This window comes from Sus scrofa, chromosome X (genome assembly GCF_000003025.6).
Source record: "Sus scrofa isolate TJ Tabasco breed Duroc chromosome X, Sscrofa11.1, whole genome shotgun sequence".
NCBI lineage: Eukaryota > Metazoa > Chordata > Mammalia > Artiodactyla > Suidae > Sus > Sus scrofa.
Window position 1 is genome coordinate 70,423,522 of NC_010461.5, and position 21,116 is coordinate 70,444,637.

The 21,116-nt window shown below is 37.8% G+C and overlaps 1 protein-coding gene and 1 long non-coding RNA gene across 3 annotated transcripts in view; one reads left to right on the forward strand and one right to left on the reverse strand.

Annotated features, from left to right (window-relative positions):
• Window positions 1–12,778, forward strand: part of KLHL4 (kelch like family member 4) — a 101,545-nt gene extending 88,767 nt beyond the window's left edge. Inside the window, exons 9-11 of one of the 2 annotated variants that reach the window (XM_021079962.1) lie at window positions 880–1,092; window positions 5,256–5,427; window positions 11,523–12,778. In XM_021079962.1, the coding sequence (XP_020935621.1) occupies window positions 880–1,092; window positions 5,256–5,427; window positions 11,523–11,588 (451 nt within the window). In that variant the 3' untranslated portion in view covers window positions 11,589–12,778. Of the gene's footprint in view, window positions 1–879; window positions 1,093–5,255; window positions 5,428–7,541; window positions 9,386–11,522 lie in introns of those variants that run through there. The other variant, XM_021079961.1, reaches the window with a different exon arrangement.
• Window positions 15,669–21,116, reverse strand: part of LOC110257755 — a 35,392-nt gene continuing 29,944 nt past the window's right edge. Inside the window, exon 3 of the long non-coding RNA XR_002340710.1 lies at window positions 15,669–16,561. This is a non-coding gene — a long non-coding RNA (uncharacterized LOC110257755). The remainder of the gene's footprint in view (window positions 16,562–21,116) is intronic.

The window sequence follows — 21,116 nt, forward strand, 5'->3', positions numbered from 1 at the left end:
GTAGTGTAGGTCACAGATGTATCTCAGATATGGCTATGGTATTGCTGTGGCTGTGGCATAGGGCAGCGGCTGCAGCTCCAATTCAACCCCTAGCCTGGAAACTTCCACATGCCTCAGATGCAGCCCTAAAAAAGGAAAAACAAAAAACAAACAAACAAAAAAACAGGATTCTAATGTTAGGCAATTAACCTAGTTAAAACTATCATGTTGCTGGAGTTGGTCTTTGGAAACATCCTACCTTTTAAAAAAAACTTCCAGTTTTATTGAAGTGTAATTGGCAAATACTACCAACACTTTTGATATCTCCTTTCTTTTTCTGTACTTCATTTCCTATGGGATCTTTTATTTATTTATTTATTTATTTATTTATTTATTGTCTTTTTGCCTTTTCTAGGGCCACTCCTGTGGCATATGGAGGTTTCCAGGCTAGGGGTCTAATTGGAGCTGTAGCCACTGGACTACACCAGAGCCACAGCAATGCAGGATGTGAGCCGCATCTGCAACCTATACCACAGCTCACAGCAACGCCGGATCCTCAACCCACTGAGCCACTGAGCGAGGCCAGGGATCGAACCTGAAACCTCATCATTCCTAATCAGATTCGTTAACCACTGAGCCATGACGGGAACTCCCCCATGGGATCTTTTAATCTATTATGTCAAAGTACTGTCACAAAAATGATGAAGCAAGTAGGTGTGGGATACTGTAGACACTTAACAAATGCCTTCCAGTAAATATTCATTCACAAATTCAGGCCATTCACAACAAAATTCTAAGGGAATAGAATACACAGTCCAATGCTTTGTGCGAGGTTCTTTCGTTTTCATTCTATGCACAAATATACACATACATATACGCATACTTCTGTCTTTTTTCTAGGCTATATGCTATTGGTGGACGTGATGGAAGTTCCTGCCTCAGATCTATGGAATACTTTGATCCACACACTAACAAGTGGAGTCTGTGTGCTCCAATGTCCAAAAGGCGTGGAGGTGTGGGAGTTGCAACATACAATGGATTCTTATATGTTGTTGGGGGTCATGATGCCCCTGCTTCTAATCATTGCTCCAGGCTTTCTGACTGTGTGGAACGGTAAAATATTTCTATTTATGTATACATTTGGTTATTTGTTTTTTATTTTCTTTAGAAATGAGAAGGACTTTTAAGCTGCGAGAAAGTAGCCTTCCAAATAAGTGTTAATCCTTTCAGAGGAGTAATCTTTTATAAAATTGTATATTTACTCCTAGGCTAAAAATATTTTGAAGCAATCTTCCCTATGAATTCTAGATTCATCATAAGAAATGTATAAAAAGAATATGTTGTTTTATTGTTTGATAGTCCTCTTATAAAATGAGACAAAAGAGATGTAAGAATAAATAAATTTACTCCAAACTGTATCATTCAACCTATTTACCAGCTCAGATTAAAATAACTTTACTGTTTTGAAAACCAAGTCAGTTCTCAAAGGATGAAGGCTTATCACCACAAAATAAACAGAAAGAATTCCCAAAGAGAGGTGTTAATAATGTGAACAATGACTCTATTGGATTAAGTATTTAATTTCCCAAAGGTAACTTCTTTGAATGGGATAAGTTCACTTGAATGAACAAAGTGTGCTTTTTTTTTTTTTTTTTTTTTTAAGGGCTGCACTTGCGGCACATGGAAGTTCCCAGGCTAGGGGTTGAATCACAGTTGTAACTGCCAGCCTACAAAACAGCCATAGCAATGCCAGATCCGAGCTGTGTCTGTGATCTACACCACAGCTCACAGCAAGGCCGGATTTCAACCCACTGAGCGAGGCCAGGGATTGAACCTGAGTCTTCATGTTTGCTAGTCAGATTCGTTTCTGCTGAACCATGACAGGAACTCCCTATTTTTTTTTTTTTTTTTAATGTCAGTAGTATTACTTTGTAGTTATACCACTCACATTCCCTTTCAAGACAGAATTATATATATGCATAGTTAACAGTTGATGATACTTACCTAATTCCTGCATAGCTGCTTTTAAAAGCCTTAACTTCCTTAAGAGTCCCAGCCCTGATGCTTCTCAGGGCCTTAGCTGTTCTATTGTAGTAACAGTTATCTCTCGTAGCATCAGTAATCTCTGGTAATATCAATTACTGATACTCTTGTCCCAGTTGTCTTTGCATCTGTAATTTTCCCACAGCTTTCACAAACCATGTGCACTGCTTCCCAAGGCTTTTCCTAGCCTGAAATCTGAGCTATACCACTTTTGATTAAGGTTAACACAGAAAATAATCCCTTAGGCAGCAACTGAGATAGGTTATATTGTTGCATATTAGCTCTGCCCTTTTCTCTCTGGTTCAAGCAGAGTAACTGGGACTGGGTCACTGCTTTCTCCAGTCCTCACCATGCCTTTTTTGGAGGGAGTGGGCAATGGAAAGTAAAAATGTCACAAAATTTCCTACTGATTTGAATGTAACTTTTTCTTGACTGAGCATTGATTTGGTTGCTGTGGATCACTGACTGATTTCCAGAACTGCTACAGAGTTATTTTAGCCAGTCTCTGTTTGTTTAGTTAATAATTTTGTGACAGAAGAAGATCCTAGAGCTTCTTATTCTACCATCTCGCTGACAGTGATGCAACACTGAAAACAAGATAAAAACCACATGAAAAACACTCTGTGTTGCCTGTATATTTAAAAGATAAAGTTGAACTTGCTCTGACCTTTATATCCAGGAGCACAATAATGAAATTATATGCAATTACAAATGGAAAGGACCTTGGAAATCTAGTATATCCCTATCACCCTACAGAAGTGGAAGTTGAAGCCCTCTATGGTTAAGCCACAAATAGTGGCTAAGGGATTTTTTTGCATATAACTGGAGTTTATAAAGTTTGTAAACCAGTTATATTTGACTTTCCATTTCATTGTAAAACCAAGAGTTCACTATACTACACTCAGTATAGCCCTGATCTACCATTCATATATGTGTATACTCTGTTAGCTGAGTGCAGTATTGCCGAGACCAGCTCAGCAGGATGGGGCTGAAGAACAGGTGCTGTGGAACGTAAGAAAAAAAACATTAACATAAAACAAGACACAGAGACTTTTATCTTAAGTAAAGGTGAGAACCGGGGGACTCAAGGTCTCAGGGACCAAGAGCCCTGCCTCAAGAAACCACACTGCTTTTATTGTGCTCTTGAGGATGACATCAAGTGAAAAGGGGGTTGTAGGTACAGGATATAGGAGTTTTTTTAAATTATTTTATAAGTTCTTTTATTATTTTAAAAGTCACTTAGCTGGTAGATGGTTAAACTTTTACTCTAAACTTTAGGCATTTAAGAATCATTAGCATTTGAGTTAGCTATCTCTGCATAGCATTTCAGAGAATCCTCACTGTACTTCCGCAAATGGCATGCCTATTTGCGCAACCCTGTGTGCCTAGGTTTGCACCTTGGTTCTCTTTGCTAATGCATATTCTGCTAACGACCACTCATAAACCACTTGGCCATGAGGTTCCTCTTTCTCTTACTCTTTAGAGGACATATCATGCTTGTGCAAATGCGTGCCAATCTTCACAGGTCTGGCGTGCCTAGACCAATGTATTATGTCCTCATTCAGCTGACCCCACGAATAACCCATGCCTTTAGGTCTTTGTTCTTAAGCTTAAGTCATTTACCATCACCGTGACTGTTTCTCAAGCAGGAAGACAGGACAAAATAAGGAAGGACAAGATGGAGTTTTCAGCAAAGAGGCTAAGAAAATATTATAAAAACATGTCTTGCAACACAGTATTAATTAACAATAGTGATTGTATTGAAAATTCAGCTTAACTAAATCATACAGTTATGGATTTTCTGTTTCTGGGTTTTAGTTTAACCTCAGAATTTAAGGTGACATGCTACATGACACTCAATATGTGGTGGATATTGAGGACATCTTAATTATTGCTGATTTCAGATATTATTAAAAATATTACTGGATGTGAGACCAAGTTTGAATGGAAGCTGGGATTGTATGATTTAGAATATGATTAAAGAGATAAAAACAGAAATAAGACAAAGAATACAAATATAAGGAAATTATTAGACAGTAATAAAATATTATACAAAAATAAACTCTAAAAAAATCTTTTGTAAAATAATGTTTTTCAGTGGAATTTACAAAGAGGCCAATATAAAATCAAAGAGAATTTCCATGTATAATTACATGAGTTTTTTTTTTTTTGGTATCAATCTTGTGATCAATATTAACATATAAATTGGCCAATAGATTTTCACTTTGTCAGCCACTCTTTGAAGAAAATGGATCTTTTTTTTTTTTGTCTTTTTGCTATTTCTTGGTCCACTCCCGCGGCATATGGAGGTTCCCAGGCTAGGGGTCCAATCGGAGCTGTAGCCACCGGCCTACACCAGAGCCACAGCAACGCGGGATCCGAGCCGCATCTGCGACCTACACCACAGCTCACGGCAACGCCGGACCCTTAACTCACTGAGCAAGGGCAGGGACCAAACCCGCAACCTCATGGTTCCTAGTCGGATTCGTTAACCACTGCGCCACGACGGGAACTCCAATTACATGAGTTTTATTGTTCACCCCTTTTAGATTTTAATATTATATATTTTTACATAAACTTCAAATATTAAGAAAGAATTACTGGAGATTTTAATTAATATCACTTACTGAATTCTCTTTAATTTTGCTTACAGAAAAGGTTGGGGGATAAAGTGTTAACTTCAGATTAAAATGGGGAAAAAATCCCAGAGTCCTATGAAGATAAATAAGAACTCTCATAGGGGATAAAGAATAAAACTGTGGTCATTGTAACTGCAAACAGTATTAAAACTAGGGTACTATATTCCATAAAACAAAAAGGCAGTTAGATCAGATTTACTTAAAATGTGAGCTCTCATATAAACAAGATCAAGTATCTCATGTATAACTTTGAAACACAAAGAATATGAGAAAAACACATTCTAATCAGCATACTAAATGAGAGAGGGAACACTTTTCACATAATATTAAGATGCCAATAAGTGAAACTTCCTCATAGGGAATCTGAGGATTGCTCAAAGAATGCATTTGCACTAAGCTTCAAGTGACCTCTGGTGGCTGAAGAGAATTCTGTCATGTAGTTATTCTTAACACTTTTTAGTCAGACTACACTTGATATTTATATGGTATTTTTAATTTCTTATATTAGATAAGTGTACATTTTATTAACATCTATTATTTTTTATTTTAACACTACTGAACTTCCCTCTCAATTGTCTTCCTAAACCTCTTAAGGTATGATCCAAAAAATGATTCATGGTCAACTGTGGCACCTCTGAGTGTTCCTCGAGATGCTGTTGCCGTATGTCCCCTTGGAGATAAACTCTATGTGGTTGGAGGATATGATGGACATACTTATTTGAACACTGTTGAGTCATATGATGCACAGAAAGATGAATGGAAAGAGGTACTCTTATTTAAAGTATTCAAATTGATATATTTCAGGTTTTATTTTTAAAATTAAAATATATGTTTGTAATTAACACCATTTTCTCCCTCTGTAGATCTGAACCAAATTCTTTCAGTGAAATTTATAGTATGCGATTTATTTATGCTATAAGGAATTATTAATTGGCCTGTTTGATCATTAGCAGGATCTTCTAGTACTTATATAAAGGGATGACAGAACATTCTATTAACTTGATAGACTCATTCCATTTATAGAGAAGTAAATCAGTATAGCACAGGGAACTATATCCAGTCTCTTGGGATAGACCATGATGGGAGATAATATAAGAAAGGGAATATATAGGAGTTCCTATTGTGGCTCAGCATTCCACAAACCCCACTAGTATCCACGAGGATACAGGTTCAATCCCTGGCCTCACTCAGTGAGTTAAGGATCCCTCATTGCCACAAACTGTGGTATAGGTCACAGACATGGCTTGGATGTGGTGTTGCTATGGCTGTGGTGTAGGCCGGCAGCTGCAGCTCCAATTCCACCTCTAGCCTGGGAACCTCCATATGCTGCGGGTGTGGCCCTAAAAAGCAAAAATAATAATAAACTTGTTAAATATATCAATTTTAAAAAGTGAAACAGATTGGATAATCCAAGAGCTTTACTCTATGACCAACTTTCTACATATGTATTATGATTTTAGAACCAAAGAATAATGTTCTCAGCCACAAATATCTGCTCCTTCTTATTGTCTGGTGCCCAGGAGAAAAACATTTCAGTCCCCTCCTTATAGAGATTCTGTGAACTGCAATATTCCTAACTACTAGTCAGTCATTCAAGGTATTTAGTGCACAGTAAGAGAATGGAATTAAACCCTCTCAACTGTGTTGGGCGTCTAACAGAAGAAATTCTAAGGAAGGTACAAGAAGAGGCACTGAAAAGGACATCTTGGAGATGTCAAAGGTAAATTATACTATTTACAAGTTTTTCAGTGACAGCTCTAGATTTATTCCAATATATCTAATGGTGTTTTGTTAGTTAAATAATGGATTTTTTTTTTTTTTTTTTTTGAGGGCCGCACTTGTGGCATATGGAGGTTCCCAGGCTAGGAGTCCAATCAAAGCTGCAGCTGCCGGCCTACACCATAGCCACAGCAACACCAGATCCAAGCCACGTCTGCAACCTACACCACAGCTCACGGCAACGCCAGATCCATAACCCGCTGAGCGAGGCCAGGGATCGAACCTATAACCTATAACCTAGTTATAGGTTCCTAGTTGGATTCGTTTCTGCTAATGGGAATTTCTAAATGATGGATTAATAAAATATGAAGTATGATTGGCTCTTAAACCATTTCTACAACAAGCAAACCTTGTATTTGGAATCTAACATCACCTTGCCTTATACTAACTTTATGTTGCTTTGAATTCTACATAGTAAGCTGGTTACTGTTCTAAGTAAGCATGTGTTAATATACTGACACCTGATAAAGAGTTTCTATCTCTTTCTTCAAACATACAATTTATTAAGGACTTCAGAAATAGTCAAGTTCTCCCATGTAGGTCAAGTTCTGCTTAATCTTTACAATGGTTAGGATGAGCTAGAAATGGAAAAAAAAAATTAGCAAACAAGGATGTAGGTCAAATACAATAATCAAAATATCTGTCTAATCTTGTGTAATTTAGTTTTCTGAAGATAATACACCAATAGCTAAGAGATGTAGATTCTTTTCCAGGCTTTTCACCATTTTCATTGTGTGATCTTGGAAAGGGTGAAAGAGAATTAAAAATGGGATTATAACTACTATGCCTAATTATTTCCATTCATCATCTTGCTTAACTTAACAAAACCTTGAAGGATGATTATTTTAGCTGTACTTTTTCAAGTGAGGAAATTATCAGTGAGGTGAAACTTAAGATCACTTGCTCTTTGAGCTCAGGTCTACATCATTTTAAACACTACGCTGTTTCCACACTGAACTGTGGGCTGCATTTCTCTTTATCTTCATACAAGGTGAAGGTTGGGTCAGAATAGCTAAGAACTTTTTCAACTCCAATATATTATGCCAAAGACAGAGTTCATTCAAACAGCATTTTTTTCCTTGTTTTTGTTTTCTGTGTTAGGAAGTTCCTGTTAACATTGGAAGAGCTGGTGCATGTGTTGTGGTGGTGAAGTTACCATGAAGCTGTCTTTATCAAAGGGAAGAAAACTGGATAATTTCAAGAAATGGAGTAGGAAGAGTAGAGGAAAAAGAAACATATTATTTCCTTCAGTTAGTAATCAAACATGAAAATTTCTGTGTCATTTTAATATGTAGTTATAAATGCTATCATTTGTGAAGCCAAAGCAAGTTTTCAAACATTAATTACATTAGGTATTAGGTGTTAAGTGTATATGTTGTTACAGCTGATAATATAATTGGAAATCAAATAGTCTAGGTTTAGCCTTATTACCTTAAAATGTTAAAAATGTTAAAATGTGGAGTTCCTGTCGTGGCGCAGTGGTTAACGAATCCAACTAGGAACCATGAGGTTGCGGGTTCGGTCCCTGCCCTTGCTCAGTGGACTGACGATCTGGCATTGCTGTGAGCTGTGGTGTAGGTTGCAGACGCGGCTCGGATCCTGCATTGCTGTGGCTCTGGCGTGGGCGGTTGGTTGCAGCTCTGATTAGACCCCTAGCCTGGGAACCTCCATATGCCGCGGGAGCGGCCCAAGAAATGGCAAAAAGACAAAAAAAAAAAAAAAATGTTAAAATGGTTAAGGGAAATTGATAGTGACCAAAGTATAAAAGGTTATAAAAGCACTGGTAATTTTAATTTGAGTCTGATAAGTTATAAACATTTTCTATTCCAGAAAAATAGGTATTCTATCATTTGGAACATAAATAATATAAAAGAGAACATCTAAAGCTTAAATTATAAAATGTATCTCTTATTCAAACAATATCCCAAATAGCTAAATAATACCTCACATTTACCAAAAGGAAAGCTTTTACTGTCATGAGGTTAAAAAAAAAAAAAAAAAAAAAGAAAAAGCTATGCTGATCACAGTATGTTTTCACAGAATTACCCTTTTACAGTACCATCTTCCAAAGCACACATATAGATTTGGTATTCCGTAACATGCTGTCTTGTTAGATTTGTTACCAGTAATATATCGTTTTAATTTATATACATACAATTTATACAATAAAATGGTGAATATTTATCATATTGATACAAACTGTGACCTCAGCTTTAGGGTGTCAGAGCCCCATATGTAATAGTCTTCTCAAACATTTCTGTGGACTCATTGTAAACACCTGCCATTAAGTTAAACAAGTTTTCAAAAACAAAACAATTTTTAAACAGTGGTAAACTCAAGATGCCCTACAATATTAGCACATGGAAACACCAAAATGTCCAACATCCATGGTTAATTCTACAATTATCTTCTATATACCAATACAAAATTTTCTGTTAATTTTGTAATCATCCAGTAGAGAATGGTAAGAGCATATGCACTACAAAATAGTTTTAAATTAAAAAACAAAACAAAAAGAAGGCTAGCTGGGTAGTATTTTACTTTTGAATTCTTAGTTCATTTATCCAATTATAAAAAATACTTAAGATAAAATGTTGAAAAAAATTTCTTTATGAAAGTAACTTTTCAAGTAAATTTTAGAAATTCTGCAGTGTGTCCTTTCAAATGGGCTTTGTATTGTAGTATGTGAAACCAGTATATAAATCCAGAGAGATGCTTATAAAATACTACTACATTTTAAGTTTTTTAAAAAGAGCAACATTAAGTTGTACAAAGATATTTTGTACTTTGGAAAGATGAATTTAAATAAAATCTGTTTCCTCTGGTTATAAAGAGTGTGGCTTCAGAGTATGTCAAGTGCAACTTGAATTGACTTTTTGATATTTATTGTTCCAATAGCTAAAATATTCAAATACAAAAATAAAATTCCCCTGCTTTGTTTCTTATCCCTGCCATTGTTTTTAATTCTAAATAAAGGGCCATAGACATCTTCAGTCATAGCAGTGGAGGTGAAAACATAGAGACGCTGTAAAAAAATAAACCCACACACAGAGTTCTGTGGGATCTTTAAATTTATACCTTTTCTAAATCAATGCAGAAGTAGACATACTTAACCCTTTATCTCCAGAACAAAGTTAGAGTGAGAGCCAGTGTAAAAAGAAAGATCAAAGGACCTATATCATACTATACCATAGCCCAGCTTGCCAACTTTCCAGTTAAAGCTAGATGGCACCTATAGGGAGATTGCATCCAGAATCATGCTTGGTCAGGCAAGCAGAGAAAGAATATCATCTTCTTGATGGTCCATTTAAGCTTGCTTCATTTTGATCAGGTGTTGACTAGTAGGAGAGGTATGTATATGTTGCCCAGGGCTACCACAGCACAGCTGCATTTGAAAATCATACTCAACAAGCCAAAAATAAATAAATAAACAGGTGAGACTACATTACACTGAAAAATTTCTGTAACTAAAAGAAACCATCAACAAAATGAAAAAACCCTAAAGAATGGTAAAAATATTTGCAAATCATACATATATCTAATAAGGGGGTAATATCCAAAATATATAAAGAATTAATACAATTCAGTAGCAAAAAAAAGCAAATAACTCCAAATGGGCAAAGAACCTGAGTAGACATATTTCCAAAGACAATATATGAAATGCCAATGGGCATATGAAACAATTCTCAACTAGTCATTAAGGAAATGCAAATTAAAACCACCATAAGATATCACCTCATGCATATTAGAAAGGCCATCATCAAAAAGACAAGAGTTAACAAGTGATGATGAGGATGTGGAAAAAAAGGAACCCTCCTTCACCGTTGGTGGGAATGTAAATTGATGCAACCACTGTGGAAAACAGTATGGCAGTTCCTCAAAAAATTATAAGCAGAATTACCATATGATCTAGCACTACCATTTCTAAGACTATATCCAAAAGAAATGAAAATGCCAACTTGAAGAGATATCTGCATTCCCATGTTCATAGCAGCATTATTTGTAATAGCCAAGACATAGAAACAAAGTGTCTGTTGATTGATAAATTGATGAAGACATCGTGGTCTATCTCTTCATGCAAAGGAATATTATTTGGCCATGAAAAATGAGGAAATCCTACCATTTCAATAATATGGATGGATCTAGTGGGCATTATGCTAGCTAACTGAAATAAGTCAGAGAAAGACAAATACTGTATGATCTTACCTATATGTGGAATCTACAAGAAAAAAGAAATAGAATTCAAAGAAAAAGAGATCAGATATGTGGTTACTAAAGGTGGAGGGTGGGTGAAGGAAGACCTCGAGGAAGGTAGTCAAAAGGTACAATTTCCAGTTATAAGATAAATAAGGATTAAGGATATAATAATGATTATACTTAATACTTTTTTTATGATATATAGGAAAGTTAAGAGTAAAGCCTGAGAGTTCTCATCACAGAGAAAATGTTTTCTTTTCTTCTTTCTTTTCTCTTTATTGCATCAATATGAAACAATCAATGTTAGCTGAGCCTATTGTGATAATAATTTCACAATATATGTAAATAAAACCATCATGAAAAACCATGATGATGGTTTTAAATCAAGCCATTAATTATATTTGATTGATGTAAATCATACATCAATACAGTGATATATTCATTATATCTCAATAGAACTGGAAAAAAAATGATGCTTGGGGGGGCTGGGCTGCCAAAATCTGGGCAGATCTGAGCAGTTAGAATGGAAAGCTGTAGAGGCTCAGAGTACTAAAAAAAAAAACAACTGTGTTCTCCTTAGTCAAATCTAGTTGGGAAGAAGAGTTACAGGGTCAGGCCCCTTGTTACCATAGCATAGTAGAGATGATGTATCAGTCTGGTTTAAGCTAAAAAGGATAAGAGAGTTATTAATTTATATATTATTTCAACAAATATAAGGACTGACACGTTTAGACATTATACTCAGATTGGAAAGAAAATATTGGTTCTCAATTTTTCTATAATCACTATGGCTTGCTCTCAGGGTCCCCTCACTCTGGATCCCTAGCCTATATTATGATGACTCTCCAGACAGCACCATTAGCTACTTGCCTGGTATTTCCATAGGGCATTCAGAAACTTCTAAATACCTTCTCTACCGCAAAGGAACTGAAGGAGACTCTAGGACACTGAACTCAGTTCCTCTCTCTGCCTAACCATGTTATACATCAACCTGGCTCAGATGTGGTTGCTGCCCCATTTTGATACAGACAGAACAGTGAAGGAAGTCTCTTCCTATAGTCCCAAATGCAATAAAGAACAAAATCTCCCCTGATTTCATATTTTCTCTTAAGTCCTCTAAAAAGACACCCATCCCAAGAAAAGAGACCATAAAACATATATTTCTTCAGTTGTCATCTTCCTCTTATCACAGTAACCTGAGGAGGAGGACAGTTTTATCAGCTACTTTTCCTCTGTGTAATAAACTTTTATATCATATCCCCCTTGCTAGGGACACCAAGCCCCAATATGAAAAACGGAAGGAGTATCTCCTCTCTAGTCTGTGGAAGATACTGTATAAACATCCTATTTCTTCAGCCTGCCTCTCGATATGCAAATAAAAGTTTTTAAAAATTTCATAGTTTTTTCCTCTCTTGACAATACCTGTTTTTCAAGATTATTGTCTACTACAGATTAAGGAAAAAAATCCTATTCTACATGCTAAAAGTTTAATATTGATATCTTTTTTGCATTTCTAATATAATCCTAATCCCCTCCCCTACACAGACACACACACACACACACACACACACACTCTCAGAGCATACCTAAGCAATGGGGGAAATGGGCATATCTAGCAAAATATGGGAATCTCATACATGAGTAAATTTTAAAAGGTAAAAACACATTAATAGTCTTAAGAAATAGTACCCCTCTGTCACAAATATCTATTGAAGATCTACTGTATCTTAGTCCCTAGATATATAGATATATATATATAGATACATAAATTAGGGATAAATTTATGAAATCTCTACAAAATCTAGGTCCATATAATTTAAATTATATTCCAAGTAATGGAGAATCAGTATTTGATGTCCTCTCTTCTACAAAGGCCAGCCAAATTTTCCAAGTTCACATTTCATCTAAGGTCATGGAGATCCTCAAACAGCCTGATTCCATAAGCTAAATTCAGTATCTATCTGAGTGGTTAAATAATCCTATGTAGGTCATAACTAATTAGATCTCACCAGAATTAGAACACAGAGGTTCTAGCCATGGAGGATCTTTTAAATAAGAATTAGTCTTATTTAAAAATAGGTCTGAGGAGTACCCTGGTTGGCCTAGTGGTTAAGGATTTGGAGTTGTCACTGCTGTGGCTTCGGTTTCAATCCCTAGCTCAGGAAATTCCACACACAGCAGGCACAACCAAAAAAAAAAAGGTCTGAAAAGACAAAATCAAAATCATAAGATCTTTGAGGGGAATGATGTCAGCAAAATGACAAATGACAGCATAGGAATCTCTGCTGCTTGTTCCTCTTCCTCCTCCTCCCCCAGTGTCAATGTGAATATTTATCCATGCACGAAAAATACCTTCCTAAGAACAAATATTCTAGGTGAGGGAATCACAGCAGTTGGGTGAAGCACAGAAATAAGAAAGGACACATTGAAGAAGGTAAGAAAGATAGATTCATAGTACCTTATTGCCCCGCCCCTAACTAAGGCAGCACAGCATGGATAGAACTCTTGTTGGGAGGAGAGTTAAATGAGCGCCCAACTTTAAACCACAGACCTCAGAGAGGATCCATTCCGGCACCAAGACAACTCCCACAGTTCTAAGTGGCTCACTGCAGTCTCCTGCAAACCCAGCACTGCCCCCACCCTGCCCAGTACCTGTTAGCTCCAGTAGCTCCAAATGACATCCTTAGCATCACAATCCCAGCAGGCTCCCATGAACCCAGCTCACCCCAGGGCCTGCCTACTCCAGTGGCTTCAATGACAGGGCTCCCAGAGGGCTCCCAGGAACCAAGGCCCCTGCTCACCTCCTTATTTGTCAACTCCAACAGCCCCATGTGGATCCCATGACAGCAGAATCCCCAGGAACCGAGACTCCCAGAAACCAAGGCCCTCATCTTACCCTGGTGCCTACTGGCTCCAGTGGCCCCAAACGGCACCTTTGGCATAAAGTTCCTGTGGGCCCCTGTGAATCCAGACACAGATTTACTCCGGAACCTGCCTTACTCCAACATCCCAAGCAGCTTCTGTGACAGGGCTCCCAGCAGGCTCCTGGGATCCCAGGCCTCCATCATACCCATGCACCCGACAATCCTAGTAGCTCCAAGCTGCTTCTTTGGCCCATGGTAGTTCCCGGTGGGCTTGAGGATCCCACCCACCAGCTTTCATAGCCTCAGGCAACATTTTAGTCACCACGCACCAAATGTGCTTCTGTGAATTCAAGTCCCCCACATAATCCTGGCACCTGGCATCTCCAGTGACCTTATGTGGGTCCCACTGCACTGGATGGCATTTGTGCCACCAAGCTTCAAACAAGTCCCGAACTCATTCTGACATTTGCTGACTCCAGTGGCCCCAGTGAGCTTCCAAGAACCCAGGTAGCTTCTACAGCATCAGGCTTCAAGCAGGTTCCCAGGAAGCCAAGTTCCAATTTCACCTTGCTGTCTGCTACTCCAACAGCCCCAGACAGCATCCATGACTTCAGGCAGCTTCCTTGGATCCAGGTTCTCAGAAGGCCCCTGAGAACTCAAGCTTCTACCCACCAGGTAACTGGCCAGCTTCAGCAGTCCCAGGTGGCCAGTGGCCACAGGTGATTCTTCCTCTCCAGGCAGTTACCTTGTCTCTAGGCTCCTAGAATGCTCCCATGAACCAATCTTCAATCCACTCTGGCACCTGCTGGCTCCCATGGTCTTGGGCATCTCCAGTGGCCCCAGGTTCCCAGCCCACCAAAGTGCCAATTGACATCCCTGAACTAGGTTCCTGGCAAGCTTCCATGAATACAGGCTCATACCTTACCCCAACAGCAGCTGGCTCCTGGGGCACTGGGTAGCTCCCTTGACAACAGACTTCCATCTGGCTTCAGTAGTTTTGCAGCACATTCCAGCACTGGTTGGCTCCTACTGCCCTGGGTGGCTCATGTGGCATCAGGCTCCCAATCAATGCCTGTGACACAGGCTCCAGGAGGAATCCCTCAGGGCTTATTGCCAAGCTGACTACCCTGTCCCAGGCTGTCACAATCCACTCTAGCACCATGCACTCAAGGACTCCAGCAACAAGAAGGAAACACTCCCAAGCTCATTTTACAAAGCCAGCACTACCCTGATACCAAAGCCAGATAAGAACACCACAAGAAAAGAAAAATACAGGCCAACATCCCTAATGAGTATAAATGCAACAACAACAAAAAGTCAGCCTTAAAGAAGTAAATTCTAACACATGGTACAACGTGGATAAAACTTGAGTTATGCTAAGTGAAATAAACCAATCACAAAAACACAAATGTTGTGTGATTCCACTTATTAAAGATATTTAAAATAATAGAATTCATAAAGACTGAAAGTAGAGTAGTGGTTACCAGGCGTTTTGGGCAGGAGGTAATAGGAAGTTAATGTTTTAGTGGCCACACAGATTCAGTTTGGGATGATGAAAAATTTCCAGAAGTGGATAGTGGTGATGATTACACAACATTGTAAATATATTTAATGTTACTAAATTGTACACTTAAAAAATTTTAAATGTGGAGTTCCTGTCATGGCTCAACGGTTAACAAACCTGACGAGCATCCATGAGGATGCAGGTTCAATCCCTGGCCTCAGTCAGTGGGTTGAAGATCCAGCATTGCCATGAGCCATGGTGTAGGGTGCAGACGTGGCTCAGATCCTGGACTTGCTGTGGCTCTGGTGCAGGCCAGCAGCTAGCTCCGATTCGGCCCCTAGCCCAGGAAACTCCATGTGCCATGGGTGCAGCGCTAAAAAGACCAAAAAAAAAAAAATTTAAATGTTAAAATTTATGTCATGTATATTTTACTATAATAAAAAAAGAAGAATAGTAGTTCCTATTGTGGCTCAGCGGAAACGAATCTGACTAGCATCCATGAAGACACAGGTTCCATCCCTTGCCTTGTTCAGTGGGTTAAGGATCTGGCTTTGCCGTGAGCTGTGGTGTAAGTCACAGGCACAGCTCAGATCCCATGTTGATGTGGCTGTGGTGTAGGCTAGCAGCTATAGCTCCAACTTGACCCCTAGCCTGGAAACCTCCATATGCTGCGGGTACAGATCTAAGGAAAAAAAAGAAAAAGAAAAAGAAATGGATCACAGACTTAAATGTAAGAGATGACATTATAACCCTCTTAGATCAAAATATAGGAGTTAATTTGCATGAACTCTGGTAGATAATGCCTTCTTAGAAATGACACTAAAAGCACAGTGGCAAAATAAAAAAAGATAAATTATACTTCACCAAAATTAAAAACATTGGTGTTATAAAGGACACTATCAAAAAAGTGAAAATACAACCCACCGACTAGGATAAAATCATTGCAAATCTGATATCTGGTAAGTGGCTTACAGCCAGAATTAAAAAAAAATATATACCTAAATAATAAAATAGTATATGATCCAATTTAAAAATGAGCAAAGGATTTGAATAGACATTTCACCAAAGAAGATGCACAAATGTCCAATAAACACATACAAATAAGCTCAAAATCATTAGCTGTCAGGAAAATGCAAATCAAAACCATAAAACAATATTTTACATCCACTAGGATGGCTAAAATTTTAAAAGCCAGGGTATAGCAGGTTTGGCAAATATTTGGAAAAACCAAAACCTTCATACATTGATGGTGAGAATGTAAAATTATGCAGTCTGTTTGGAAAATAATTTGATGATTCCTCAAAATGTTAAACATAGAGTTACCATACAACCCAACAATATCACTCCTAGGCACATATCCAATAGAAATCAAATCACCTGTTCAGAATTCCCACTGTGGCACCATGGGATAGGTGGTGTCTCTGCAGCAAGGGGATGCAGGTCCCACCTTCGGCCCCAGCACAGTTGGTTAAGGATACGGCATTGATTCCTCTAGATGTCATCTTGTTCACAAAGTTTGGTCACATAGTTTATTTAGGTGATTACTGAAAGGGAAGCTAGAGGAGAGATATGGTCATCTGTTAATTATTTATTCTTTATTTCTACTTCTTTAATCTCTGGAAAGAACTGACAAGTTAGGCAAAGTATTGTGTTATTAAAAGATTGGAAAGGTGTGCTTGGGCCAGAGATGATTAGAGCATGGAAGGTGAATGGTTTAAAAGTTAGTTACAATATAGCTATGCTAAAATGACAGGAAAAGCGGATTCCTGCTAAGGGAAGATTCCTGTAAATAACTACTTTCAGTTTGAGAACTAAAAAGGTAATATGAGGAGACTGACAACAGCAAGGTGGCAGACTAGGGAGCTCCAGGCCCTATTTCCCCATGAAAATGTTAAATAAACAACTTATGAACAAAAGTAGCTAAGTGGTATTTTAAAAAATAATTTAATAAACCACAGTAACCAATGCCTAGTCAAGAAAAAGACATACTCAAAGCCGTGGGAAATTTCATGAAGTGTTTGATTTCCCTTGCATCAATCATCTCCAGAGCTACACAGAATGGCACAGTCCCAATTCCTGGTTCTTCAGTCAGGACATAAGGAAAGAGTGTAACTTATTTGCAGTATTCTGGCTTGTCTGGGAGCTGCCAAAGGGAATGGTTTCTGTCTTGTCTTACTGGGGGCACTGACAGGAATGGTGGCATAATTCGGGTATCAGGTTGAAGGCCAATAAAAGCAGTTGGTGGGGAACTGTGGGCAAGAGCGTACCTGGGGGCAGGAAATTACAGACAGTATAATACAGTAGAATATCTATGGCCCTGAGAAGAAGCAGGTGCGAGATGCCTCAGAAAATTAAGACACTTAAAAATAGTCATGTATTTGGGGACATTAGGAAAAAAAGCACATACATATTTACTCAAGATGCATCTTCAGAAAAGAGAGGAGTTTCTGTTGTGTCTCAGTGAGTTAAGAACCTGACATAGTGTCTGTGAGGATGCAGTTTGATCCTTGGCCACACTCAGTGGGTTACAGCTCTGGCAATGGTGCAAGCTGCGGTATAGATCTGGTGTCACAGTGGCTGTGGAATAGGCCTCAGCTGCAGCTCTGATGTGACCCCAGCATGGGAACTTCCATATGCTGTAGGTGTGGCCCTAAAAAGAAAAAAATAAATCAAAAAAGAAAAAGAAAAGGCCTAAGAAGACCTTGAGTCTTCATGATGGACTGATCAGTTAAGGTGTTCCCCTGCACAGAGCCAGTCTATGAAGACTGAGAAAGGTGGATGTGTTCTTCAAATACTCAATTTTCAACAAAACATGGATACCTATTTCATCACTTCTATTCAACACAGTATTACAAGTCCTAACTGGAGCAATTAGACAAGAAATAAAAAGCATCCAGATTGGAATGGAAGAAATAGAATTATTTCTGTTCACATATGATATGATCTTATATGTAGACAACTTAAAAGATTACCCCCACAGAAACAGTTAGAATTAATAAACATTCAGCAAAATTGCAGGATATAAAATCAACATATACAAATCAGTTGCATTTATATACTCTGATAATTTATAATTCCCCCAAAATAAGACATTTTTGAGGCCCCGATAAACTGCTTTCACTAGCCTCTAACCTGACACCCAAACTATGACACTATTCCTGTCTAGGCCTTGAGTTAGGCAAGACAGAAACCACTCCCTTGGGGAAGAGTAAAATTGTCACTATTTGCAGATGACATGATGCTTATTTAGTCTTGAACCCGAAACCATTATAACTAATAAATGAATTCAGTACTGTTGCAGGATGCAATATTAATACATAGAAATCTGTTGCATTTTTATACACTAATAATGAACCATAAGAAAGATAAAGCAAGAAAAAAAAATTCCGTTTAAAACTGCATCAAAAAGAATAAAATACCTAGGAAAAAACTTAACAAAGAAGGTGAAAGAACTACACTGTGAAACTATAGAATATTGATGAAGGAAATTGAAAAAGGTACAAAGAAATGTAAAGAAGAATTAATATTGTTAAAATGTCATATCATCTAAAACAATCTATAGATTTAATGCAATCCATACCAAATTCCCATGAGATTTTTTTAACAGAACTATGTTATATGTGTCAACTGAAAAACCGTACAATCTAAAAGTTGAGAACTATGTGAATTATGTTTTTTTGTTGTTGTTTTTTTTGCCATTTCTTGGGTCACTCCCACAGCATATGGAGGTTCCCAAGCTAGGGGTCTAATTGGAGCTGTAGCTGCCAGCCTACACCAGAGCCACAGCAATACAGGATCCAAGCTGCATCTGCGACCTACACCACAGCTCACGGCAACACCGGATCATTAACCCACTGAGCAAGGGCAGGGATGGAACCCGCAACCTCATGGTTCCTAGTCGGATTCATTAACCACTGCACCACAACGGGAACTCCTGAATTATGTTTTATTTGAAGAAATTACTGAGGAATATTGCCCAGGAAGGCAGCCTCTCAGATAACTCTAAGGGTCTGTTTCAAAGAGGTAAGGAAGGAGCCAGAATATATAGTAGTTGTTGCTGGAAAAAATAACAACATGTAGTCAAACATCTAAAGATTATTGCTAATCACAAAAAAACAAGATATCTCAAGTCAATGATTTTAATGTATTTCTATATATGGGAAAAGGCAAGAGTCTGGGCTCACTAAAATTATTTCTTTGATATGCATCTAAACTATATAGGGCCCAGCATCCTTTTTTTTTCATCCTGAATTCCCTTCAGGGTACACTGTTGTGGAGTGGCTGCAGTGGCTGAGGGGTTGATGGCTGCAAAATTTGTTGCAGAATGCCAGGCATTTTTTTTTTTTTTGGTCCAAATGTGGAACCAAGAAAGACCCTGAATTGTCAAAGTGATCTTGAGAAAAAAAAGCAAAGGTGGAGGTGGAGGTATCACAGTCCCTGACTTCAGACTATACTACAAAGCTACAGTCACCAAAACAGCATGGTACTAGCACAAAAACAGAAATATAGATCAATGGAATAGGATAGAAAGCCCAGAAATAAACCTATGCATTGAAGGTCAATTAATCTATGAAAAAGGAGGCAAGAATATATACAATGGAGAAAAGACAGTCTCTCCAATATGTGGGGCTGGGAAAATTGCATAGCTACATGTAAAAGAATGAAACTAGAACATCCTCTAATATCATATATATACATATATATATATATATATATATACATATATATATATATAATATATAATCAAAATAGATTAAAGACTTAGGTGCTAGGATCTGAGTTGCAAACAAAATCCCCCCACAAGAGAATTGATTAAATTTGAATTTCAGATAAACAATGAAAACATTTTTAGTATAATCATATTTCAAGTACTGCATGAAGCATACTTACACTAAAACAGTATTTGTTGTTTACCTGATATATAAATTTAACTGGTATCCCACATCTTTACTAAATTTCCTAACTCTAGCAAGAGCATATGCATTTCCAATGGCATCTCTACAGTAGCACATGGCCTACAGAGCATGGGGAATAAGGATTTTGTTTATAGACTTATGGCCAGCTCTATGTGACCTAATATCTTATGCCTCTACCACACTGTTTGGTAAACTTCTGTGAACTACATCCCAGCTTGGCAGGTGGTTCCATAACATATACAGAGGCAATGTTTAAAAGAACATATTTAAATGGAGGTAAATCCTATCCTTGCTGGCCAGCATGGTAGTGGTAGCATCTATCACCTAAGTGAGAAAATGAGAAGAGAATCATAAAACTTGCAAAGTGTGTGAAAGACTGGAGACTGGTGAAATATCCATTCTGAACCTGGAGATTCTCCTTCCAGATGTAATCCAGAGGCAATATTCATATTGCTGGAGTCAAGACGGCTGTTTTCTCATAAGGCTATACTGTCTGCCTGGCTACAGTGCCTCATGCTGAGGAGGCAAACTAGGGACTGTCAAAACAGAAAAACCATGGACTAGTATCTAGGGAGGCATTCCAATAAGTTACACAGCTACTTAACTTGAGGAAATTTCTCTCCCAAGGTTTATAGCACCAAGAAGCAAAGATGTGGAGATAAGTCCAGTTGATGAGTCACATCTCAGATTTCAGGAGAAAGGAACAAGACAGGAATGAAATCAGAATTGATTTTCTGGGATCAGCTACCAGGGGAGATGGGGCATGAGAGGAAAGTCACACAGGGTTAATGACCCTAGGATCTATAATCCCCAGAAAACTGGGCTTCTGTGCTTTCTTGACCAGGAGAATTAACAACTGGTTTTCAACAATTTTTTAAAAGACAAACAGAAATTATAGCTGAAGATATACACTAGATGGCTCCACTTCTATATATTTATTTATATAAGTAAAGATTTTCAAGTTTTGAAAAATTTCCACTGTTTTATTGTTGTCATTTCTGGGTCAGATGAGTCACTGCTGTGTAAGCCTCATTAAATTTTATTGGTCATCATCCCCAGTGATGGATGAAACATAACATTTCATGTTATACAATTGCGTGGTAATAGAGGTCAAAAATACTCTTAGGACAAAAGGCTATTCTTCTTAATCAGGAGATTTTGAGAGATGTTTCACTGATGAAATGAAACAAATTTA